This window comes from Oncorhynchus mykiss, chromosome 8 (genome assembly GCF_013265735.2).
Source record: "Oncorhynchus mykiss isolate Arlee chromosome 8, USDA_OmykA_1.1, whole genome shotgun sequence".
Taxonomy (NCBI): domain Eukaryota; kingdom Metazoa; phylum Chordata; class Actinopteri; order Salmoniformes; family Salmonidae; genus Oncorhynchus; species Oncorhynchus mykiss.
The window spans coordinates 65,700,682-65,727,187 of NC_048572.1; the positions used below are offsets into that span (position 1 = coordinate 65,700,682).

The 26,506-nt window shown below is 41.3% G+C and overlaps 1 protein-coding gene across 4 annotated transcripts; it reads left to right on the forward strand.

The window, feature by feature from the left end:
- The first annotated feature begins 2,581 nt into the window (after positions 1-2,581).
- Positions 2,582-19,305, forward strand: LOC110530367 (E3 ubiquitin-protein ligase MARCHF6). 4 transcript variants are annotated; one of them, XM_021613353.2, is made up of 26 exons: positions 2,582-2,882; positions 3,633-3,732; positions 5,563-5,636; positions 8,978-9,121; positions 9,224-9,296; positions 9,436-9,607; positions 10,638-10,815; positions 11,146-11,207; positions 11,313-11,345; positions 11,457-11,508; positions 11,605-11,663; positions 12,155-12,235; positions 12,351-12,419; positions 12,650-12,724; positions 12,819-12,953; positions 13,076-13,195; positions 13,317-13,417; positions 13,631-13,768; positions 13,986-14,184; positions 15,481-15,550; positions 15,673-15,872; positions 16,276-16,410; positions 16,606-16,695; positions 16,832-16,979; positions 17,098-17,233; positions 17,721-19,305. In XM_021613353.2, exons 1-26 carry the CDS (start codon positions 2,864-2,866, stop codon positions 17,809-17,811), a joined length of 2,754 nt encoding a protein of 917 aa, XP_021469028.2. In that variant the 5' UTR covers positions 2,582-2,863; the 3' UTR covers positions 17,812-19,305. The 4 variants fall into 4 exon arrangements, with proteins under 4 accessions (XP_021469028.2, XP_021469030.2, XP_021469029.2 ...); XM_021613355.2 differs by having other exon boundaries at positions 15,673-15,854; XM_021613354.2 differs by having other exon boundaries at positions 10,641-10,815.
- Positions 19,306-26,506: the final 7,201 nt, after the last annotated feature.

Here is a 26,506-nt window from a genome sequence, read left to right on the forward strand (position 1 = left end):
ACCATAATTTGCAAATAAATTCATAAAAAATCCTACAATGTGATTTTCTGGATTTTTTTTAATCATTTTGTCTGTCATAGTTGAAGTGTACCTATGATGAAAATTACAGGCCTCTGTCATATTTTTAAGTGGGAGAACTTGCACAATTGGTGGCTGACTAAATACTTTTTTTGCCCCACTGTACAGTGGGTGATGTCATCAGCCCTCATTATTCCGTTGGAGAAAATATGATCCTAGCGTCCTCATATGCTCCTAGCGGCCTCATAAATGCTAGTCAGCTAGCGAATATGTTAACCTGTTTGCTATACCTTTAGCGTTGCTTGCGAGTTTGGTGGCTAGCTACAGAGGTTACCTGGCTAGTTAGCTACTGCATTCAGTTATTGTTGTGTTATCATATTTTGCCTATTCCACCGTTTGTAGAGTACTTACTGGCATTTGAATACAGTGCGGGAAAAGGGAACCCGGACACGCTGTGGACACGGTAGACACATTTAAATGTAGGTGTAGAGGCGTGACGAGTTCAGAATTTCAAGATTAGAGTTCTATTATCAGAATACTAAAGCTACATGCACTTTCAAATCTAGACATGGCCATAAATATGTTATCCATGAGTTCATCTGACTCTGGGGAAGTAGATAAATGGCTTCATTGCTAAAATCACGTAGTATCCCTTTAAGACACAACAGAGCCGGCATGATACATGGCTCGGAAAACGTACCTCAATCCAGGGATAAGAATTCTGTTGTACTCCAAATTGTCATATTATTCCAACTGTTACACCAAGAAGATGAAACTAGCAGTCGTTCAATCTTCTTGGTGTAACAGTTGAGATTATGGGACAATTCGGAGGACAACGCATTTCTCATCCCTGGATCGAGATACATTTTCCGAGCCATATCTCTCGCCAGCTCCACGGTGTCTCAATCTACATAGGAAGTCTGTCCGACCCTAGCTGTAAGCAAGAGGGTCAGATCTGCTGTCTAGCTAACATGCATTTTTTTTGTAAATGATGTACCCAGTGGTGGAAAAAGTATCCGATTGTCATACTTGAGTAAAAGTAAAGATACCTTAATAGAAAATAACTCAAGTAAAAGTGAAAGTCACCTAGTAAAATGCTACTTGAGTAAAAGTCTAAAAGTATTTGGTTTTAAATATACTTAAGAATTAAAGGTAGATGTAATTGCAAAACAATTCTTAAGTATCAAAAGTAAAAGTATCAATCATTTCAAATTCTTTATATTAAGCAAATCAGACAACACTATTTTCTTGTTTTTAAGAAAATGTAGCCAACACCCAATACAGGGAACAACTGTTTGGTCTTTCATTTATGGTTATGCCCTGGTTCCCATTTCAGGTCACTTTTGCTCAGTAGGCCTACTAGAATGTTGTCATATTTGGAGTACCTCAGATGGAGAGATTTGAACTGTTAATTATTTGCCAGTCTTGATAACAATAATGGTTGTTTGTTATTTTGTAAATGCCACCATGCATGGCACTGCATCAACAATATGACCCTCAATAGGATGTTTGATTGTATGACTTCACAGATGGATCAATTGGAGGTCAAATTGCAGGCAGAACTACAGAGCGCAGCTAAAGTGGTGGCCTGCCATTTCTTCTTTCCCAACCGGGCACCTGATGGCACCACTGGAGAAGGAATAGGCACTGTGTGGTTATATGATGCAGTCGTTCAAAACAGAAAGAGGAACACATCAGGGACATATTGTAATTCCACAAACACCACAGCAGACCCCGGGCACTGGTGGCACTATCTAAAAGTATTTGGTTTTAAATATACTTAAGTATTAATAGTAAATGTAATTGCAAAAATATACTTAAGTTTCAAAAGTAAAAGTATAAATAATTTCTTATTATTTATATTAATCAAACCAGAAAACACTCAGACATAATTTACAAAAAAACGTGTGTTTAGTGAGTCCGCTAGATCAGAGGCAGTAAGGATGACCAGGGATGTTCTCTTGATAAGTGTGTGAATTGGACCATTTTCCTCTCCTGATAAGCATTCATTTACAATTTAGTCATTTAGCAGACGCTCTTATCCAGAGCAACTAGGGTTAAGTGCCTTACTCATGGGCACATTAACATATTTTTCTCCTATTTGGCTCAGGAACTCAAACCAGCGACCTTTCAGTTACTGGCCCACCGCACTTAACCGCTGAACTATCTGCAACCCCATTCGAAATGTAATGAGTACTTCTGAGTATCAGGGAAAATGCATCGAGTAAAAAGTACATTATTTTCTTCAGGAATGTAGTAATGTAAAAGTAGTAAAAAATATATAACTGGTAATGTAATGTACAGATACCCCCAAAAACGACTTAAGTAGTACTTTAAAGTATTTCTACTTAAGTACTTTACACCACTGGATGTACCTGTATTTAAAATATAAAAAAATAATTGTGATAAAAATCTATGCAAATTCCCCTTCGTGCATTCGTCACTACCAACACAATTTATTTAATTTGACTTAATATGAACTAAAACTGTCCTAAAACGTATTTGTTGACTGTTTATTTTTGGAATAAAAGTATACTCTTTTGGCGTATTTCAATACCGTAAGCATACTAATAGTTGCTGTGCACTTCTGTTTTTAGCGGAGCTAGTCTAGCCTTCTAGCAGTAGTAGTGCCATGATGAAGTGTGCCCAATAAATAGCTTCATTGTGTCACAACGGGGAATCAAATAGACAGGTTACATTGTATTCCGGGGATCGTTGGTGTTCGAATCATTCTGAGATGTTATGTTTATTTTATTTCGCTGGCAGCTGGGCATTCCACCAACTAGTCAGACGGTGTTTCGTGTTGTGCTGACTGTAAAGAGGACAGTGTGCGTCAGTATTCAAGATGGACACCGCCGAGGAAGGTAGCTAGCAAGCTCGTCAACCCATATCGTTACATTTACGTTACAGTATTGGTTAACTTCCTGTTGTGACACATTTGTTTGGCCCTCAAGGAATCTGTTTTGTGGAAATTTAACAATAACTGTTTCTTTCTGTCGATTCTGCTACCTGCGTGTAGTAGCTAACGTAATCGTCAGTTAGCTATGCTAGTAAGCTAACTAACTTAAGCTACATTCACTCACTCACCACTAGGTCCGAGATATAGCTAACCAACATTCGTGACTGCTAGTTAACATTAGTGGTGCGCTAACTGCACTGCTACACTTTGTTGTTAAATGTCAATTCAATACAATAGTGGCGTAGTGCTTGATGATACAATCAACATCGGTAGCTAGCGAACTAACATAATAGCAACATGATAACATTTTTATGTTTGTTTGCAAACCCTCCCAGTATGTGCCACCCACCCATTTCATTAGTACTGTCACTCACTTGATTGGTGTCAGTGACAAGTAAAGCATGTGCACGATTCATTGCTGAATGTAATGTTAATCAAAAACCCCAGACTATTTACAAATGAAAGCCCTTACATAAAGAGTATTGAGATCACTGAAATATCTGCAAGGTTGTTATCATGCAAGTTGCACATTACGGTTTCTCATAACAAAGCCGGTCTGATTTTCTGCATACAGAATCAGCATCAGGCCTTTTCCTTTGTTGGTAGAACCCTGTTCTCTGTGATTTTGTCTAATTCGTGTCCTTGTTTTCTGCAGGGGATATATGCCGGGTCTGCCGGTCTGAAGGAACCCTGGACAAGCCACTATATCACCCATGTGTTTGCACAGGAAGTATAAAATTCATCCACCAAGAATGGTATGTGGTGTTAGCGGTATACTCAAACACAGGGCCAGTGGCATTTCTTTAGAGACAGACTGTGTTCTAGCCAGAGCATGATGCATTCAAGATTGGGATCGAGCCAAGTATTACTAAGGAAAAGTAATACTTAGCCAGAGATGCACTCTGATACTAAACTCAGCAAAAAGAGAAATGTCCTCTCACTCTGTTATTTTCAGCAAACTTAAAAATGTGTAAATATTTGTATGAACATACCAAGATTCAACAACTGAGACATAAACTGATCATGATCAAAAGTAACCAAGTAAGTGTGGCCACCAGCTGCATTATGTACTGCAGTGCATCTCCTCATGGACTGCACCAGATTTGCCCGTTCTTGCTGTGAGATGTTACCCCACTCTTCCACTAAGGCACCTACAAGTTTCCAGACATTTTTTGGGGGAAAGGCCCTAGCACTCACCCTCCGATACAACAGGCAGACGTGCTCAATGTGATTGAGATCCGGGCTCTTCGCTGGCCATGGCAGAACACTGACATTCCTGTCTTGCAGGAAATCACTCACAGAATGAGCAGTATGGCTGGTGACATTGTCATGCTGGAGGGTCATGTCAGGATGAGCCTGCAGGAAGGGTACCACATGAGGAAGGATGATGTCTTCCCTGTAACGCACAGCATTGAGATGGCCTGTAATGACAACAAGCTCAGTCCGATGATGCTGTGACACACCGCCCCAGACCATGACGGACCCTCCACCTCCAAATCGATCCCGCTCCAGAGTACAGGCCTCGGTGTAACGCTCATTCCTTTGACGATAAACGCAAATCCGACCATCACCCCTAGTAAGACAAAACCGCGACTTGTCAGTGAAGATCACTTTTTGCCAGTCCTGTCTGGTCCAGCAACGGTGGGTTTGTGCCCATAGGTGACTTTGTTGCCGGTGATGTCTTGTGAGGACCTGCCTTACAACAGGCCTACAAGCCCTCAGTCCAACCTCTCTCATCCTATTGTGGATAATCTGAGCACTGATGGAGGGATTGTGCGTTCCTGGTGTGACTCGGGCAGTTGTTGTTGCCATCCTGTACCTGTCCCGCAGGTGTGATGTTCGGATGTACCGATCCTGTGCAGGTGTTGTTACACGTGGTCTGCCACTGCGAGGGCAATCAGCTGTCCGATTTGTCTCCCTGTAGCTCCGTCTTAGGCGTCTCACACTACGGACATAGCAATTTATTGCCCTGGCCACATCTGCAGTCCTCATGCCTCCTTGCAGCACGCCTAAGGCATGTTCAAACAGATGAGTAGGGACCCTGGGCATCAGCTGTCCGATTTGTCTCCCTGTAGCTCCGTCTTAGGCGTCTCACACTATGGACATAGCAATTTATTGCCCTGGCCACATCTGCAGTCCTCATGCCTCCTTGCAGCACGCCTAAGGCATGTTCAAACAGATGAGTAGGGACCCTGGGCATCTTTCTTTTGGTGTTTTTCAGAGTCAGTAGAAAGGCCTCTTTAGTGTCCTAAGTTTTCATAACTGTGACCATAATTGCCTACCGTCTGTAAGCTGTTCTTGTCTTAATGACCGTTCCACAGGTGCATGTTCATTAATTGTTTATGGTTCATTGAACAAGCATGGGAAACTGTGTTTAAACCCTTTACAATTAATATCTGTGAAGTTATTTGGAATTGTACAAATTATCTTTGAAAAACGGTCCTGAAAAAGGGACGTTTCTTTTTTTGCTGAGTTTATATCTCTCCCCGTGCTAGATGTACTGACCTTAGGCATGGTCAATTTATCTTTTGCATTGCTGCACATGTGACACTGCACTTGTATAATCCGTCTATGTGTTTTCACAGCTTGGTACAATGGTTAAAACACAGCAGAAAAGAATACTGCGAGTTATGCAAACACAGATTTGCTTTTACACCAAGTAAGTCATTCAATTTCTTTCTCTGTCTGTCTATGTGCCTTCTGTTTTAACATACTATTCAATTCAGCATTTACTTCTCGTTAGAGTGATGCTGCGAGCTTGTCTGAAGACTCTCACTGAGTTATTCCGCTGCTCTATCAATTGTTACATACTTCAGAATTAGAGAACTACCGATGCAGATTTATTTTTGGGGCCGATTCCAATTTTTGGGGGTCAAGAAGGCGGATGGCCGATATTCAAAATCATTAGATTAGAGAATGTTGATGACAAAATGTCCCGGAGACAGTCATGTATGCATTCATGTATCAATTTTTAAATTAAACAATACATATTACTTTGTTTTTACCAAAAGTATCTACATAACAACATAATGGTAATACTTGTATTTCAATGGTAACTCTCTTGATGAACTGGATAAATTAAGATGTCATGGTCCCTCTCACAATACAGGTGAATGCATATGCATTAGGAGTGTGTGCATGTATTGAGCTGGTTTTGGCTGATCAGTGGTCTGTCATCTGTAGCACCATAATCTGTTTGCCTTCCATTTGGGACCTATATTAGCCTACTGATCAGCAACATTTCCTCCAGCATGTCAAGCCTGTATGGAAGGACATAATATTGGCACTGCTGTTAGTTTGAGAATATAAAATAACATATTTTCAATGGAAATGGATCCAACGTAACATCATGATTTGTGACCACGGAAGCTTATGAACTAGCATTATTATTTTTTTCAGTGAAAGGGAAAACACATTTTTTTCAGCTGTCAGGATGAAATTAAAAACAACTCAATTGGCTAGTTCAGCTATCTTAACAAGAAATGGTCGGGTTGTAACTTGATCCTACTGCTACGATTGGATAGAGCGAGGGTGTAGCTCCGCTCCCTTTCAAATCTCCTCTCTCTCCATCCCTCATATCACTTGGTTCTGTTTTCTGCTACTATGAGAACTAACTCAATGGCTAGTTGCACATTTAAGGCTTGTTAGCAAATGTCATATCAAACACGGAAAGCAAGGGTAGGAAAAAAATGTGAAATGTCAAGGCACGTTCTTTTTGACTCAAATTGGCCTATAGTTTCAAAATGTCCATAAACATGCAGAAAGATTGTTAAGTAGCTAACCTTATTGCCAATCTTTTATTTACAGTGCCTTGCGAAAGTATTTCGGCCCCCTTGAACTTTGCGACCTTTTGCCACATTTCAGGCTTCAAACATAAAGATATAAAACTGTATTTTTTTGTGAAGAATCAACAACAAGTGGGACACAATCATGAAGTGTAATGACATTTATTGGATATTTCAAACTTTTTTAACAATGCAACAATGCAAAATGTTATGTTTGGCGTAAAAGCAACACAGCTCATCACCCTAAACACACCATCCCCACTGTCAAACATGGTGGTGGCAGCATCATGGTTTGGGCCTGCTTTTCTTCAGCAGGGACAGGGAAGATGGTTAAAATTGATGGGAAGATGGATGGAGCCAAATACAGGACCATTCTGGAAGAAAACCTGATGGAGTCTGCAAAAGACCTGAGACTGGGACGGAGATTTGTCTTCCAACAAGACAATGATCCAAAACATAAAGCAAAATCTACAATGGAATGGTTCAAAAATAAACATATCCAGGTGTTAGAATGGCCAAGTCAAAGTCCAGACCTGAATCCAATCGAGAATCTGTGGAAAGAACTGAAAACTGCTGTTCACAAATGCTCTCCATCCAACCTCACTGAGCTCGAGCTGTTTTGCAAGGAGGAATGGGAAAAAATGTCAGTCTCTCGATGTGCAAAACTTATAGAGACATACCCCAAGCGACTTACAGCTGTAATCGCAGCAAAAGGTGGCGCTACAAAGTATTAACTTAAGGGGGCTGAATAATTTTGTACGCCCAATTTTTCAGTTTTTGATTTGTTAAAAAAGTTTGAAATATCCAATAAATGTCGTTCCACTTCATGATTGTGTCCCACTTGTTGTTGATTCTTCACAAAAAAATACAGTTTTATATCTTTATGTTTGAAGCCTGAAATGTGGCAAAAGGTCGCAAAGTTCAAGGGGGCCGAATACTTTCGCAAGGCACTGTAGGTATTTTAAAACACTTCATTCTATCCCTTTTATGACAATCATCTAATCCGACTATCAACTGTCAATTTATGGATACGATTGCGGCTGGTCAGATCAGGACACCAGTAAATAGCTAATGTTAGCTAACTATGTTGGTTATTACCGCCTATCTGATATCTTAGCACCATGTTTATCTAGCTAACACCACAGATAAAAGGGTTAGTTATCGTAACCTTTGCTAACATGTCGCATAGCTATCTGCTTAGCTAGCTTGCTTATTGCATGCATGGCCAGGCACGTTGACACAATCCCTTATTATTAGTAAATTCACTAAACTAATATTTGCAACAGGAGTTTGATTTTGGTCACTGTCAATTTATCCATTTCTCAATACTGCACCTTTCTGTTGGAGAATGAGCTAGCTTTCTGCTGATAATTTTTTTCAGATAGATTTTCCTCAGCATTGTGCCATGCTCATGGCTCAGACGGTGTGGTTGCTAGCATAGCAGCAGCTTATATCGGTCCGATATATCGGCTCGGATGATTATCGGTCGTTCTCTAGTCTGAATCTGCTATCATTGAAGTCGTTTGTGGTGATGAGGGGCGTTGTACAAAACAAAGTTGTCAGCAATTGGATCGTCTAACCAATCAGAGTATCAAAGACAATAAAGAATTTTCAAAACTTTACCCATGTGTGTTCTGGCTTTGGGAGGGAGTCAAATCCAGACTCATTGTGGCGAAGAAACAAATGTTTGCAGGCGTGTCGTTGTGGTGGAAACAATGAGTCTGGGTAGCCAGGCAAGCTGTGAGCTGCCCTGGGTCGTTATCATACAGTAAAGGTCTAGGGGACAGACACACAGCCCTGTTTTAAACTAATCCATTTCTCTGGAAGTGTGGCTCAAGTTAATGTGCATGCAGCAGCCTGCTCTTACTGGAGTCTGTCTGCCATCTTCATTCACATAGTGAGTGATTTAGCAAGAGATTAGCATACGACTTGTGTTTTGAGATTATTAATATCTTGTTTTTTGAAATATTTTTTGCATGGTTTTCTCAGATGATTAGATTGTTTATCCTTGTCCTTTAGACAGTCTGTCATGATACCAATAGAAAATGGTACGTTTTCTGACCAGGCAACAGCTGACAAATCTCAGGATAACCTCTAATCTGATCCAATGCAAGCTTTTGTTAGTTCAGAATGGACCAGTAAAGGAGTGTTGGCATTTGAGGATGTGAAAATGAAGTAGCCTATTTGATCCTTTCTTTCCTCTGTTCTTTTCCAGTCTATTCTCCAGACATGCCTTCCCGGCTGCCTGTCCAGGACATATTTGCGGGGTTGCTGACGAGTGTAGGCACAGCTATTAGATACTGGTTTCACTACACACTAGTGGCTTTTGCTTGGCTGGGAGTGGTTCCTCTCACAGCATGTAAGTACAAACGTCCTAAAACAGACTGGTGGTACATGTTGTTCAGTAGGTTATCCATTGTTAGCCCTTTGTAACTGTTGCCCGACTGTCTTATTCCTGCAGGTCGCATCTACAAGTGTCTGTTTACCGGCTCTGTGAGCTCACTCCTCACCCTGCCATTAGATATGCTTTCTACGTAAGTTTTTCCTTTTTCTTCTTCTCCCAGACCTGTACAAAACTTTACTCTGTAAAAACATGAACAAATGTTGTTTTGTCATTTAGCAGATAACATTCGGACTCATCGTTAGACAATTGTCATGTCCCTTCATCCACAGGGAGAACTTGCTGGCGGACTGCTTGCAGGGTTGTTTCGTGGTGACGTGTACACTCTGCGCCTTCATCAGTCTGGTGTGGCTGCGGGAGCAGATTGTTCACGGTGGCGCCCCCCAGTGGCTGGAGCAGAATCAGCAGCAGCCTCAACATGCACCAGCTCCACAACCTAATGAGGTAGCCAAAAATCCCACTGTCAAGTGACTCTTTTTAAAGATATACTTCTCCTTAATGCAACCGCTGTGTCAGATTTAAAAAAAGCTTTACGGAAAAAGCACACCATGCAATAATCTGAGTACATCGCTCGGAGACCAAAACAAGCTATGTTGTGGAGTCAACAGACATCAGAAATAGCAGAAATAGCATATTCACTTACCTTTTATCTTCATCAGAATGCACTCCCAGGAATCTGTTCCACATTAAATGTTTTTTGTTCGATCCCGATAAAGTCCATTTATGTCCAAATACCTCCTTTTTGTTCGCGCGTTTAGTTCACAAATCCAAATTCACAAGGGGCAGGCACTTAAGTTCAGACGACAGTTCCATTACAGTTCATGGAAACATGTCAAACGATCTATAGAATCAATCTTTAGGATGTTTTTATCATAAATCTTCAATAATATTCCAACTGGACAATTTCTTTGTCTTTAGAAAGGAAAAGGAACGTAGCTACCTCTCACAGGTGCACGCGAGACTGAGCTCATGGCATTGTGCCAGACCCCTTAGTCAAACAGCTCTTATTCTCTCCCCCTTCACAGTAAAAGCCTGAAACAAGGTTCTAAAGACTGTTGACATCTAGTGGAAGCCTTAGGAAGTGCAATCAGACCAAATTTCCACTGTATATTGGATAGGCAAAGACAGGTTTTTGCCTGCCATATGAGTTCTGTTATACTCAAAGACATCATTCAAACAGTTTTAGAAACTTCAGAGTATTTTCTATCCAAATCTACTAATAATATGCGTATCTTAGCTTCTGTGCCTGAGTAGCAGGTAGTTTACTCTGGGCACCTTATTCATCCAAGCTACTCAATACTGCCCCCCAGTCATAAGAAGTTAACATAATGATATAATAATCGTAGCATTAATTTAGTGCAACTTCATAAGTTGAGTGTTTTGAAGCACTCAATACACTCTTTCTTAACCACCTATTCTAATGTTTTGGAGCTACCTGCCCCCACCTTCATGTCCAATGTCCTTTCCCTATCAGCAGGCCCCTGCCCCTGGGCAGGGGGCAGCTGAAAACCAGCCTGCTGCAGCTGAGCTCCCGGCGGACAATGGTCCAGCGGCTGAGGTCCCCGACATCCAGATGGACCCGGCAGAGGATATGGAGCTGGAGGACGAGGCTGGGGCTGAGGATGTAGCGGATGCCAACAATGGAGCACAAGGTACAAACCTCAGCATGGAAAGGTTCTAGCCTGGTCACAGTTATGTTGTGCTTTTGCCAACACCATTGCTCATTGTCAGTGACTAGGAATTGGTTTAATAGCACAAACAGACTGGCACTTGTGCTATAAAGGTCCAAGATGCTAAGCTAATACAGCCTTATTCAAAGGCTTATTAAGGATGTTGCATTTGCATTTAACAGTATTCAACATCATATTCTCTATATTTGATCATTTTTCACAGACTTTTATCTGTTGGCGATATCTGTTTGTTTGTCAAAGTATGTTCCACCGTTGGTGTCAGTGAGTGAAGTGATGCTTTTGTCTTTGTAGATGACATGAATTGGAATGCCCTGGAATGGGATCGGGCAGCAGAGGAGCTAACATGGGAGAGAGTGAGTCTGGCTTAGAATTCCCTCAGGCCTATTTGTGTTATACCCATTGGTCATTGTGTCTTTGAAAATTAGAGTGAATTATTATTTTATTTTTTTAAATCACAGATGCTCGGTCTTGATGGCTCCTTGGTTTTCCTGGTAAGTAGCTCATTTTTGGAGGGGGAAAAATAGCATTTGAAGTTTTCCCATGTTTGATGAAATAGCACACCCTTTTGAGAAAGCCTTCAGTTTGTGTTCTTCCTTTTTTAGGAGCATGTCTTCTGGGTGGTCTCACTAAACACACTCTTCATTCTGGTGTTCGGTATGTATCATTAAACTAATATTAAGAGAATGTGCAATTGATGAATAAACAATATAAATATTCAAACACCTGACTTGTATTGTTAATTATTTTCAGCTTTCTGCCCGTATCATATTGGTCATTTCACAGTTGTGGGACTTGGCTTTGAGAAAAATGTAAGTATCAGCTTAAATTAAAGGTTTAGATTTTCTCTCACACGTGTAACCATATAGATTTTAATTTAAATCTATATGAATTGATTTTGTGAAGTTTGTTTTGGAATCTGAATGACTCATTCCATGGAGCGCAGAATGAAGAAAATCTGATTATTTTGATTGTCCACTTGACTGTGCTGCTGCTCCAGTTTCAACTGTTCTGCCTTATTATTATTCGACCATGCTGGTCATTTATGAACATTTGAACATCTTGACCATGTTCTGTTATAATCTCCACCCGGCACATCCAGAAGAGGACTGGCCACCCCTCATAGCCTGGTTTCTTCCTAGGTTTTGGCCTTTCTAGGGAGTTTTTCCTAGCCACCGTGCTTCTACACCTGCATTGCTTGCTGTTTGGGGTTTTAGGCTGGGTTTCTGTACAGCACTTTGAGATATCAGCTGATGTACGAAGGGCTATATAAATAAATTTGATTTGTAATTTCCTGTTGCAGGTGCGGGCTTCCCATTTTGAAGGCCTCATCACCACCATCGTGGGCTACATCCTCCTGGCCATGCTATTAATACTGTGCCATGTATCCTCTGGTGTCTTTCACACAAGTGTTCTAGCCTAGTTTCAGTCTGTAATAGACATGTACTACCTGTGTTGTACAGTATGTATTCGTGTGTCTTCCTTAACAAAAATACCAGGGATTGGCAGCGCTGGTGAGATTTCAAAGATCCAGACACCTTTTAGGAGTGTGCTACATTGTTGTCAAGGTATCTAAAACGATGCTAATGATTTCTCCCATGATTGGGAATGCAAAGCTGGACTGGTATATGGCTTTTTTGTTTCTTATGGACTCAGAACTATATACATATAGAATATCGTGTTTGTCGTCCATATGTTCTGAACTGTTACATAGCAATCGGGATTACATTCCAATCTGCCTTCTATTGCCATAAAATAAATACCAGTTATTATAACTATTGATATTATGATTAACTAGGTATCCCTGCTGGTAGTCGTGGAGATCGGTGTATTCCCTCTCATCTGTGGCTGGTGGCTCGACATCTGCTCACTGGTAAGCCAACTATGTTCTTCTGCTTCAATGATTCCTACTTTCGAAATAATAATTGATAAATCACTTAGAAACCAAGTTGTTTTCTGTGTTGCAGGAGATGTTTGATGCCTCTCTGAAGGACAGAGAGCTGAGTTTTGACTCTGCTCCCGGCACCACCATGTTCCTCCACTGGCTTGTAGGGATGGTCTACGTCTTCTACTTTGCCTCGTTCATCCTCTTACTGCGAGAGGTGAGACGGTATTCTCTCATACCTTCATAGCTGTCATTTGCCATGATATTTCTGCTGTAGAATTATTCTATATAAATATATATCTCTCCCCATGGCTGATCTGTTTCAAATTTTCGATCTAGGTGCTGAGACCCGGTGTTTTATGGTTTCTCAGAAACCTGAACGATCCTGATTTTAATCCTGTTCAAGAAATGATTCACCTGCCAATATACAGACATCTCAGAAGATTCATTTTATCGGTGGTGAGTCGCAGTCGCAACTCATTTTTTTTTCTTGTTTAATGTTAAATGCCATATCTGTGGGTGTCTGGACAGGACATGTACAGAACCAGTAACACTGGGTTTCTCCTGTCTTTCTCCACAGGTGGTGTTTGGCTCCATAGTTTTGCTAATGTTGTGGCTTCCCATAAGGACAATCAAACTCATCCTCCCAGCCTTCCTCCCATACAATGTTATGCTGTACAGGTACGTCTAGGGGCCTAGAATGACTTGACTTAAGATCCTGGCTCATAGTAATGTAATAAAGCTGTTATGGCCCAAGACTCCCATTTTGCATTTTGAATGCCTCTTTAGTAATAAAAAAAAAGCCTCTTCAGTAACTAACATACCCCTCTAATGTACTGTTGTGAGTGATGGTAATGTTGATTGGATGATGTGTTGACGGTCTCCATCTCCCAGTGATGCTCCAGTCAGTGAGCTGTCTCTAGAGCTGCTGCTGCTGCAGGTGGTTCTGCCTGCGCTGCTGGAACAGGGTCACACACGCCAGTGGCTCAAAGGCCTGGTCAGAGCCTGGACCGTCACCGCCGGATACCTGCTGTGAGTGTCACACACAAACAACACACTGTAGACTGTGTGTGTGCGGTTTATCATTTATATTGGAAATCATTATTCTACTGTGATATTGTTAATGCAGGCTCTCATTGTTCTCCCATAAAACCAAGGTAAAGACCCTGAATTTAGGTATTATAGACTGACACACATCCTTTGTCTCATCTCAGAAAGCACCATGTTAACAGTGCTGTCTGTGCCACAGAGACCTCCACTCGTACCTGTTGGGTGACCAGGAGGAGAATGACGATGATGCAGACCAGCAGGCCAATAACAACCAGCAGAGGAGGAATAACAACAACGCCATCCCTGAGGGACTGCACGCTGCCCACCAGGCTATCCTCCAGCAGGGAGGCCCTGTGGGTGTCCAGCCCTACCACCGGCCCATGAAGTTCACCTTTAGGGTGAGACATGACTATCACTCTCACCTTTTTATCATACAACGCATTTGGAATGTATTCAGACCCCTCTTTGTTACATTACTGCCTTATTCTAAAATTGATTTTCCCTCATCAATCTAAACGCAATACCCCATAATGACAAAGCGAAAACAGGTTTTTAGAAATGTTTGCAAGTAGTTTACATAAGTATTCAGAACCTTTGCTATGAGACTCGAAATTGAGCTCAGGGGCATCCTGTTTCCATTGATCATCATTGAGCTGTTTCTACAACTTGCAAGTCCACCTGTGGTATATTCAATTGATTGGACATGATTTGGAAAGGCACACACCTGTCTGTATAAGGTCCCGCAGTTGACAGTGCATGTCAGAATACAAACCAAGCCAAGAGGTCGAAGGGATTTTCCATAGAGCTCCAAAACAGGATTGTGTCGGCACAGTCGGCTCAGTAAAAGGCACATGACGGCCTACTTGGAGTTTGCCAAAAGGCACCTAAAGGACTCTGACTATGAGAAACAAGATTCTCCTTCTGGTCTGAGGAAACCATGATTGAACTCTTTGTCCTAAATGCCAAGCGTCACATCTGAAGGAAACCTGGCACTATCCCTACTGTGAAGCATGGTGGTGGCATCATGCTGTGGGGATGTTTTTCAGCGGCAGGGACTGGGAGACTAGTCAGGATCGAGAGAAAGATGTACAAAGATATTCTTGATGAAAACCTGCTTCAGAGCACTCAGGACATCAGACTGGGGGCAAAGGTTCACCTTCCAACAGGACAATGACCCTAAGCACACAGCCAAGACAACTCAGGAGTGGCTTCGGGACAAGTCTCTGAATGTCCTTGATGGGCCCAGCCAGAGCCCGGACTTGAACTCGATCGAACATCTCTGGAGACACTTGAACATAGCTGCGCAGCAACGCTCCCCACCCAAGCTTACAGAGCTTGAGAGGATCTGCAGAGAAGATTGGGAGAAACTCTCCAATACAGGTGTCAAGCTTGAAGCGTCATACCCAAGAAAACTTGAGGGTGTGATTGCTCGCAAAGGCTCTTAAACAAAGTACTGAGTGAAGGATCTGAGTACTTATATAAATGTCTTGGCTTTGTCATGATAGGGTAGTGTGTAGATTGACAGGGGGGGGGGTCCATTTTAGAATAAGACTAATGTAACAATGTGGAAAAAGTCAAGTGGTCTGATGACGATCACTCTCTCCTGCAGCAGTAGACTCTTCACTTGTTTCCTCTAAGCCATCGTTGTCTTCTTTCTCAGAGCATGATAATGTAGTGTACTCTTGTTTTTCTAGATTGTGCTCCTGATCGTGTTCATGTGTGTGACACTGCTGGTGGCCAGTCTGGCGTGCCTTACGTTGCCAGGTGAGTTTTCTGTATAGTCCACACAACCCACTCAGTCACTCACTGAATTACACTATCCACTCCACTGTCTTCCTCTTTCACCTACTGTCTCCCTGTCTCAACCCCTCCGCCCCCTGCTACAGTATTCACCGGCCGGTACCTGATGTCCTTCTGGACGGGCAGTGCTAAGATCCACGAGCTGTACACGGCAGCGTGCGGCCTATACGTGTGCTGGCTGTCTATCAGGGTCATCACCGTGCTGCTGTCCTGGATGCCCCAGGGCAGGAGGGCCATTCTACTCAAGGTCCAGGAGTGGACCCTCATGGTAATGCTCTGCAACACGGTAATGACAAGCAACACCCACCGCCCACATCTGTCATGAGTGAATTGGTCTTCATAACTATTTTTGTTTTTCCCCACGTACTGAATTAGAAGGAGAATTATGTGATTTTTTTATACAACAAAATCTAGTGTGGGAAGATGGTTTAAAACCGATATATTGACATGTAAAGACCCATAGAGAGATTTAAGTACTGTATGTTTATGCTGTTTCTATTACACTGTGCTTTATGTTAGTTTGCAAGGGCTCACCTCCTTTGTGAGTGCATGGCTCTGGGTGATGAATGTCCTCCTCATAGGCTGAACCAGAATACAAATTCAAGATGGCTCAGTAAAATGACACCCACTAGGTGTGTAGGAGAGGCCTGTGTTTCTAGCCCTCTGTGTTGCCTTGTACTGCACTGTAGATCCTGAAGACCGTGGTCGTAGCTGTGTTGCTGGCTGGCGCCATCCCTCTCCTGCTGGGCTTGCTGTTTGAGATGGTCATAGTAGCCCCTCTCAGGGTGCCGCTGGACCAGACACCACTCTTCTACCCCTGGCAGGTACTGTAAGGACCACTCATCTAACACCAGTGTCCATATACCGTTATGGGATTGTAGTACATTAGATGAAAATGGGACTCTTAATATTTTAAACTGCACCTAAAACATGTATGATGCTGTCGTTAGATTGCCTCAATTGGATAACAGAACAAGAGGCAACTACAGCCAACACTACTGTTTTGTGCTGTGTTTCAGGACTGGGCTCTCGGAGTGCTCCATGCCAAAATCATTGCCGCCATTACTCTGATGGGTCCCCAGTGGTGGCTGAAAACAGTGATCGAGCAGGTCAGTCCCACAAGATTGCATTTTACTATGATTATTATCACCTTAATTACTCTGAAGATGCCATTCATGATATAGCTCAGATTCATGTTGAATACGTGTTGGCATCATTTTGACTTCCTTGTGTTTTCTCTTGTAGGTGTACGCTAATGGAATTCGCAACATTGATCTCCATTTCATCATCCGTAAGCTGGCTGCTCCGGTTATCTGTGTGCTGCTGGTGTCTCTCTGTGTGCCCTATGTCATCTCTGCTGGCATCGTCCCCATCATAGCTCAGTATTCCCCAGGTACGGCAAATATCAGTTGATGAAAGTGGAATTCGTGATTTCAGGTGTGTGAGAGAGAGCGCTGTTATAAGTGAGCCAGTTAAAGGGATGATCGATCCTCTGATTGCTCTCTCTGCAGGAGTTACCATGGAGATGCAGAATTTGGTGCAGAGGAGAATCTACCCGTTCCTGCTCATGGTCGTCATGCTGCTGGGAATCCTCTCCTTCCAAATCCGTCAATTTAAGCGCCTTTACGAACACATTAAGAATGACAAGTGAGCACCATGACATTAAGCTCAGCACAACCACACTTATGACTTATACTTATTGCCAATGCTGACCTGACAAAATGTCTTCCGGATGTCTGACTGTCATCACAAAGTCTCCATGGGGTGGCAGGGTAGCCTAGTGGTTAGAGCGTTGGACTATTAACCCTAAGGTTGCAAGTTCAAATCCCCGAGCTGACAAGGTCGTTCTGACATCTGTCGTTCTGCCCCTGAACAAGGCAGTTAACCCACTGTTCCTAGGCCGTCATTGAAAATAAGAATTTGTTCTTAACTGACTTGACTAGTTAAATAAAGGTAGAAAAATAAAAATTACAAATTTAAATTAATTAAATTACAATGGACCACCATAGTTGCCAGTAAAATCATAAAGTCTCCAAGCCTCTGAGGATGTACTTGTTGGCATTTTTACACTTTTGTAGCCAGTATCCTTTCATGGCGTGGTATTTCTCTCTGAAACTGTCTTTTTCTTTCCCAGGTACCTGGTTGGACAGAGACTGGTGAACTATGAACGCAAGGCGGCAGGCAGAAGCAGTACAGCCACACACAGCAGCTCTTCCCAGGAGTAGGATCTGAGAACAGCCTCTAGCTGTGTAGCCTCTCTCCTCCACCGCCTCCCTTTTGATGTTTCTTCACATTCATGACTCAAGCACTCGCCTCTCACCATGCCTTATTTCACTCCTTGCTCTCAAGCACAGCTGGAGAAAGGAGTACGTATTACTAAATAGATTAAAAGGCAAAATTACCTTGAAAACCAACCAACATGGATTCAAAAAAGAATGTTTCATCTTTGTACATCTTGAAAAAAAATACATGTATTTTGTTAATTAAATCTAGATGTCAGGTTATTATTTTCCTGTTGTTAGGTCTAGATGCATTCCTGTTGTTAGGCCTGGATGGACTACTACATTATTTGGCCAGGAGGAGGCAGAGTCCTGAGAGGCCTCTGTACAGCTCTATGGGGTAATCCCATTGGAACACATGACGGAGGCTCCGCTTTAGAGGAGTGATGAGCGTGAGACAAGGCAGAAGAACTTTGGGATCAGTTTTTGTAGTTTTTATTTATTAGTTTGGATTTTCCTTTTAAGGGGTTTAGTATTACAGTGTGTGGGTGAGCGGTTGCAAGAAAGACAAGTTCCTATTGGAATGGGTGATTTACTCTTTCTGCAGCAGGGTTCAAAGCCAGGTAATACAGATTCATGCATTTCGGTTCACTGTCTGACTGACTGGCCACAGAGGAGCTGTTGAGTGTTTCAGGCTTCCCTGAATAGCTTTATACTGGCTTGATGGTCTCCTGTCTCAGGCTGGAGTTATTAATGAAATCCCAGCTAGCCAGCTATTTGTATCATGTAGCTCCAATATTTGGTTTCATTTGAGAGAACCCTGAAAGGCAGTCTGCTTTTTAGTTAGTTACAAGATTGTAACTGTGCTCATGACATCTGTGTAATTTCTGCTCTACATTTCTTGCTACGCCTGTTGTACAGAGTAACATAGGTTGTTACATATGCATGAATATCAGTCTGTTGCACTTAAGCTTTAACATAGTGGCAGTCATTCATTAACCTTTTTAGTGAAATCAAGTCAGGATTTCAATGTGGTGGTAATGACACTACAATACAATGAAATATGATTTGCTTGACAGGAGTTTTGGATCAGGTTTGACACTTCTTTTTTTGTGTTAATGAGATTGGTACAATGTTTGTAAATAAAGCATTTCTATGGTTATGGATTGTTTACCATGGCAACAAAACCTATTTTTCTTATTTTCAATGTGTAAAATTGGCTGTGTCAGTTGCAGGTTTAAGACTGGATTTCTGACTGTTTTAGAGGGTATTAAATGCTGAGATTCTATGTGACCATATAGTATCTTAACTTTACAAAACTGGGTACTGTCGTTAGCCTGTTATCCGGACCAATTTTTTTTTCTTCTGCAAATTCCCTATTTTTATATGTGCGTATAGTGTTTAATTGTGTAGGTCTTTTGTGTGCTTCGTGTTGTTTTTCTGAGTGGTTAAGTGTGTATTGGTCATCTTAATAAATGGCTGCTTTCTTTCCTCACAGAATGTCACCTTGACCTGTTTGTCATATTCACAAGTTTCAGTTAAATTGGAGAGATCACAGTCCGGGAATTGAATAGAAAAACGCAATGGACGTGAATAGCATAAAATACATCCTCTTGTGTTGTATCATGAAAGTAAGCCTTGCTCAATCACCTCTCCCTATAGCATGTGTGGTTGATGGGGAGACATTGGTTATATAACAAATCCCTACAGTACATGTGAGAATACATATTTTTATTTGATTAAAAATAACATTGTACGTTACTTGTGATAGGGAATTTTGGCGATGTGGAAATTTGATCCTCCAATGAGGAGCTACTTTTCACCTCTCACCACTTCTCCCTTTTCCCTTAATAATTGCAGCAGTGGGTTCAAAACAGACCGTGATACTGTCATTTCATAGCCAATAACATAATCACACCTGATAGCAGCTGTATATCTACATTAATGCTGAATAATGCTAAGTTAATGGCACTCAAAACAAGTTTATCCTATAGAGAGATCCTGGTTGGCTAGTTCGTAAACCCTTAACCCTGATTGTCAAACTGTCTTGTCATTTTAACCAATTGATTACCATCCCATATCTTCCAAGACATGTATGGCATGTTATTGTAGGCTGTGAAAACTAATGGTATGACATTTCAATCAACAGGTGTATAGAGCTCAAGTATGGAAATACAGTGAACTCCAAAAGTATTGGGACAGTGACACATTTTTTGTTGTTTTGGTTCTGTACTCCTGCACTTCATATTTGAATTGACTACGAGTTTAAAGTGCAGACTGGCACTTTAATTTGAGGTTATTTTCATCCATATCGGGTGAACCACTTAGAAATTAGGACAATTTTATGGAATCAAAAGTCTTGGGACAAATTGACTTATGTGTATTAAAACAGTCAAACATTAAGTATTTGATCCCATATTCATAGCATGCAATGACTACATCACATTTGTGAATAATGATGAGTGAGAAAGTTAAAGGCATAAATATTATACCCCCCAAAAAAGCTAACCTCCCCTGTTATTGTAATGGTGAGAGGTTAGCATGTCTTGGGGGTATGATATTTGTGCGTCTGTAACTTTCTCACTCATCATTATTCACGATTCATTCAGGACTATCCATAATTATGGAAGCATCCATATTAATATAGAAGAGTTTAGAAATATATTATATTCTTATTTACAATAAAATGCACCCCAAAATGACACAATACCTTATTTACCATGAATTTCTAATGGGCACAAAATAATCTGAAGCATAACTAAACCAATCGGCAAAAGCATCCAACAAGTTTGTAGTCAAAACCTTGACATAATCATAGCGTGCTAGGAATATTGAACCAAATACTAAACTTTTGACTACTTTATTACACATATACAGTAACAGTCAAAAGTTTGGACACACCTACTAATTGAAGGGTTTTCTTTATTTTTACCATTTCTACATCGTAGAATAGTCGTGAAGACATCAAAACTATGACATAACACATATGGAATCATGTAGTTAAACAAATCAAAATATATTTTATATTTGAGATTCTTCAAAGTAGCCACTCTTTGCCTTGATGACAGGTTTGCACACTTTTGGCATTCTCTCAACCAGCTTTAAGAGGAATGATTTTCCAACAGTATTGAAGGAGTTCCCACGTATGCAATGAATCTCCAATCAGACCAAAGGACAGATTTCCACCGGTCTATTGTCCATTGCTCGTGTTTCTTGGCCCAAGCAAGTCTCTTCTTCTTATTGGTGTCCTTTAGTAGTGGTTTCTTTGCAGCAATTTGACCATGAAGGCCTGATTCACGCAGACTCCTCTGAACAGTTGATGTTGAGATGTGTCTGTTACTTGAACTCTGTGAAGCATTTATTTGGGCTGCAATCTGAGGCTGGTAACTCTAATTAACTTGTCCTCGGCAGCAGAGGTAACTCTGGGTCTTCCTTTCCTGTGGTGGTCCTCATGAGAGCCAGTTTCATCATAGCGTTTGATGGTTTTTGCGACTGCACTTGAAGAAACATTCAAAGTTCTTTAAATTTTCCGCATTGACTGACATTCATGTCATAAAGTAATGATGGACTGTTGTTTCTCTTTGCTTATTTGAGCTGTTCTTGCCATAATATGGACTTGGTCTTTTACCAAATAGGGCAATCTTCTGTATACCACCACTACCTTGTCACGACACAACTGATTGGCTCAAACGCATTAAGAAGGAAAGAAATCCCACTAGTTAACTTTTTTATTGAAATGCATTCCAGGTGACTACCTCATGAAACTGGTTGAGAGAATGCCAAGAGTGTGAAAACCTGTCATCAAGGTAAAGGGTGGCTACTTTGAGGAATCTGAAATATATAATATATTTTCATTTATTTAACACTTTTTTGCTTACTACTCAATTCCATATGTGTTATTTCATAGTTTTGATGTCTTCACTATTATTCTACAATGTAGAAAATAGTAAAAATAAAAATAATAAACCTTGAATGAGTAGGTGTGTCTTTTGACTGGTACTGTAAGTTAATTTGTCCCAATACTTTTGATCCCCTAAAATTAAGGGAATATGTACTAACTGTATTTTCTGAAAGGTTCCCCGAAATGAATGAAAATACCCTCAAATTAAAACTGAAAATCTGCACTTTATTCTCATAGTCGTATAGTTTCAAATCCAAAATGCTGGAGTATAGAGCCAAAACCACAGAAAATGTCTCACTGTTCCAATACTTTTGGAGATCATTGTGTGTTGAGATTGGAAATACTGTTGGCTGCATATCTAATGTTGATTGACCTGGGTTGCTGAATTCTTATTCTAACACCCTTTTCACACTATAGTGCCGACCCAAACTTTAGTTTCAGAATATTGTCCCTTCCAACACAGTTCTAAGCCAGGACGGCTCAGCCCACAATAAGATACAGTGCCTTCAGAAAGCCCTCATACCCCTTGACTTACAGTGCATTCGGAAAGAATTCAGACCTGTTGACTTTTACCACATTTTGTTACATTACAACCTTATTCTAAAATTGATTAATACATTTTTGCAAATGTATTAAAAATAAAAATGGAAAAATCACATTGACATAAGCATTCAGACCCTTTGCTCAGTATTTTGTTGAAGCACCTTTGGCAGCGATTACAGCCACAAATATTCTTGGGTATGACGCTACAAGCTTGGCACACCTCTATTTGGGGAGTTTCTCCCTTTCTTCTCTGCAGATCCTCTCAAGTTCTGGCACAGCTATTTTCAGGTCTCTCCAGAGATGTTCGATTGGGTTCAAGTCCTGGCTCTGGCTGGGCTACTCAAGGACATTCAGAGACTTGTCCCAAAGACACTCCTGTGTTGTCTTGGTTGTGTGCTTAGGTTCATTGTCCTGTTGGAAGGTGACCCTTTTCCCCAGTCTGAGGTCCTTGGTTTTCATCAAGGATCTGTCTGTATTTCCTCCGTTCATCTTTCCCTTGATCTTTCCTTCTCCCAGTCCCTACCGCTGAAAAACATCCCCACAGCATGATGCTGCCACCACCATGCTTCACTGTATGGATAGGTGCCAGGTTTCCTCCAGATGTGACGCTTAGCATTTAGGCCAAAGAGTTCAATCATGGTTTCATCAGACCAGAGAATCTCGTTTCTCATGGTCTGAGAGTCCTTTAAGTGCCTTTTGGCAAACTCCAAGCGGATGTCATATGCCTTTTACTGAGGAGTGGCTTCCGTCTGGCCACTCTACCATAAAGGCCTGATTAATGCAGTGCTGCAGAGATAGTTGTCCTTCTGGAAGGTTCTCCCATCTCCACAGAGGAACTCTGGAGCTATGTCAGAGTGACCATTAGGTTCGAGGTCACCTCCCTGACCAAGGCCCTTCTCCCCTGATTTCTCAGTTTGGCATGGTGGCCAGCTCTAAGTAGAGTCTTGGTGGTTCCAAACTTTTTCCATTTAAGAATGATGGAGGCCACTGTGTTCTTGGGGACCTTCAATGCTGCAGAAATGTTTTGGTACCCTTCCCCAGATCCGTGCCTCGACACAATCATGTCTCGGAGCTCTACAGACAATTCCTTGACCTCATGGTTAGATTTTTTGCTCTGACATGCACGGTCAACTGTGGGACCTTATATAGACAGGTGTGTGCCTTTCCAAATCATGTTCAATCAATTGCATTTACCACAGGTGGACTTCAATCAAGTTGTACAAGCATCTCAAGGAGGATCAATGGAAACAGGATGCAGCTGACCTCAATTTTGAGTCTCATAGCAAAAGATCTGAATAATAATGTAAATAAGGTATTTCTAAAACTCTCTTTTCGCTTTGTCATTATGGGGTATTGTGTGTAGATTGATGAGATTGACTTTAAAAAAATCTATTTTAGAATTAGTCTGTAACGTCACTAAAAGGGAAGGGTCTGAATACTTTCCGAATGCATTGTATTCTACATTTTGTTGTGTTAGAATTGTGTATTCTAAATGGATTCATCTTCTTCTTTTTCTCTCATCTACACACAATACCCCGTCATGACAAAGTGAAAACATGTTTTTTGAAGTCTTAGCAAATGTATTGAAAATTAAATAGAGAAATATCTTATTTACATAAATATTCACACCCTGAGTCAATACAGTGCCTTGCGAAAGTATTTGGCCCCCTTGAACTTTGCGACCTTTTGCCACATTTCAGGCTTCAAACATAAATATATAAAACTGTATTTTTTTTGTGAAGAATCAACAACAAGTGGGACACAATCATGAAGTGGAACGACATTTATTGGATATTTCAAACTTTTTTAACAAATCAAAAACTGAAAAATTGGGCGTGCAACATTATTCAGACCCTTTACTTTCAGTGCAGCAAACTCTCTCCAGAAGTTCAGTGAGGATCTCTGAATGATCCAATGTTGACCTAAATGACTAATGATGATAAATACAATCCACCTGTGTGTAATTAAGTCTCCGTATAAATGCACCTGCACTGTGATAGTCTCAGAGGTCCGTTAAAAGCGCAGAGAGCATCATGAAGAACAAGGAACACACCAGGCAGGTCCGAGATACTGTTGTGAAGAAGTTTAAAGCCGGATTTGGATACAAAAAGATTTCCCAAGCTTTAAACATCCCAAGGAGCACTGTGCAAGCGATAATATTGAAATGGAAGGAGTATCAGACCACTGCAAATCTACCAAGACCTGGCCGTCCCTCTAAACTTTCAGCTCATACAAGGAGAAGACTGATCAGAGATGCAGCCAAGAGGCCCATGATCACTCTGGATGAACTGCAGAGATCTACAGCTGAGGTGGGAGACTCTGTCCATAGGACAACAATCAGTCGTATATTGCACAAATCTGGCCTTTATGGAAGAGTGGCAAGAAAGCCATTTCTTAAAGATATCCATAAAAAGTGTTGTTTAAAGTTTGCCACAAGCCACCTGGGAGACACACCAAACATGTGGAAGAAGGTGCTCTGGTCAGATGAAACCAAAATTGAACTTTTTGGCAACAATGCAAAACGTTATGTTTGGCGTAAAAGCAACACAGCTGAACACACCATCCCCACTGTCAAACATGGTGGTGGCAGCATCATGGTTTGGGCCTGCTTTTCTTCAGCAGGGACAGGGAAGATGGTTAAAATTGATGGGAAGATGGATGGAGCCAAATACAGGACCATTCTGGAAGAAAACCTGATGGAGTCTGCAAAAGACCTGAGACTGGGACGGAGATTTGTCTTCCAACAAGACAATGATCCAAAACATAAAGCAAAATCTACAATGGAATGGTTCAAAAATAAACATATCCAGGTGTTAGAATGGCCAAGTCAAAGTCCAGACCTGAATCCAATCGAGAATCTGTAGAAAGAACTGAAAACTGCTGTTCACAAATGCTCTCCATCCAACCTCACTGAGCTCGAGCTGTTTTGCAAGGAGGAATGGGAAAAAATGTCAGTCTCTCGATGTGCAAAACTGATAGACATACCCCAAGCGACTTACAGCTGTAATCGCAGCAAAAGGTGGCGCTACAAAGTATTAACTTAAGGGGGCTGAATAATTTTGCACGCCCAATTTTTCAGTTTTTGATTTGTTAAAAAAGTTCGAAATATCCAATAAATGTCGTTCCACTTCATGATTGTGTCCCACTTGTTGTTGATTCTTCACAAAAAAATACAGTTTTATATCTTTGTTTGAAGCCTGAAATGTGGCAAAGGTCGCAAAGTTCAAGGGGGCCGAATACTTTCGCAAGGCACTGTACATGTTAGAATCACATTTGGCAGCGATTACAGTTTTCAGTCTTTCTGGGTAAGTCTTTAAGAGCTCTCAAATTGGTTGTTGATCATTGCTAAACAGCCATTTTCAAGTCTTGCCATAGATTTTCAAGCCGATTTAAGTCAAAACTGGTACTAGGCTTCTCAGGAACAATTAATGTCATCTTGGTAAGCAATTCCAGTGTATAGTTGGCCTTGTGTTTTAGGTTATTGTTCTGCTGAAAGGTGAATGTGTCTCCCGGAGTCTGTTGGAAAGCAGACTGAACCAGATTTTCCTCTAGGATTTTGCCTGTGTTTAGTTCTATTCAGTTCATGTTTATCCTAAAAACTTGACTTCAGTTCCTACTACGACACCGCCATAAGAACCGCTATGCGGATTACGGCTAAAGTGGATCTGATGAATAGAGGCCAAAATCTCTCTGGATAAGAGTGTCTGCTATGAATAAAATGATGATTATGATTAAATAAGTACTGAACCAAACTCACTGGAAAGCGAGCGCAGTTTGGTTTGAGACAGTAACGGTGAAAAGGGTACACAGCCTCAGCACAGGATGAACCTTTTTCAGATAACGCTTGTGAGATCTTTAACTGTGTGCCAGGCTGCCAATCCAGACAGTAATCTAGCAGGAATTCTGGTATAAAGTGATCCTGTAAAAGGTTAAAAAAAATGCCTGTGGCGTAGACCCTAAATACTGGTCCATACATGAAGAAGGGCTGTCCACTTTGAAACAGCAACTGACCTAGTTCAATTCTATAACCAGGACTGACCAGAGCCTGCTGTACTATTTGGTTGTTGGCAGAACTGCTAATCTGCTCACCACCCAGATAACATAAAGACTAGGACGTTATCTTCAAGCCGATTTAAGTCAAAACTGTAACTAGGCCTCTCAGGAACATTCAACATCATCTTGGTAAGCAACTCCAGTGGATAGTTGGCCTTGTGTTTTAGGTTATTGTCCTGTTGAAAGGTGAATTTGTTTCCAAGT

Excerpts from the sequence above, each read along its gene's own strand:
- LOC110530367 (XM_021613353.2), top strand. Across the intron at positions 11,509-11,604 it reads ACTCTTCATTCTGGTGTTCG|CTTTCTGCCCGTATCATATT; the intron begins GTATGTATCATT and ends AATTATTTTCAG. Across the intron at positions 15,873-16,275 it reads TGGTAATGCTCTGCAACACG|ATCCTGAAGACCGTGGTCGT; the intron begins GTAATGACAAGC and ends ACTGCACTGTAG.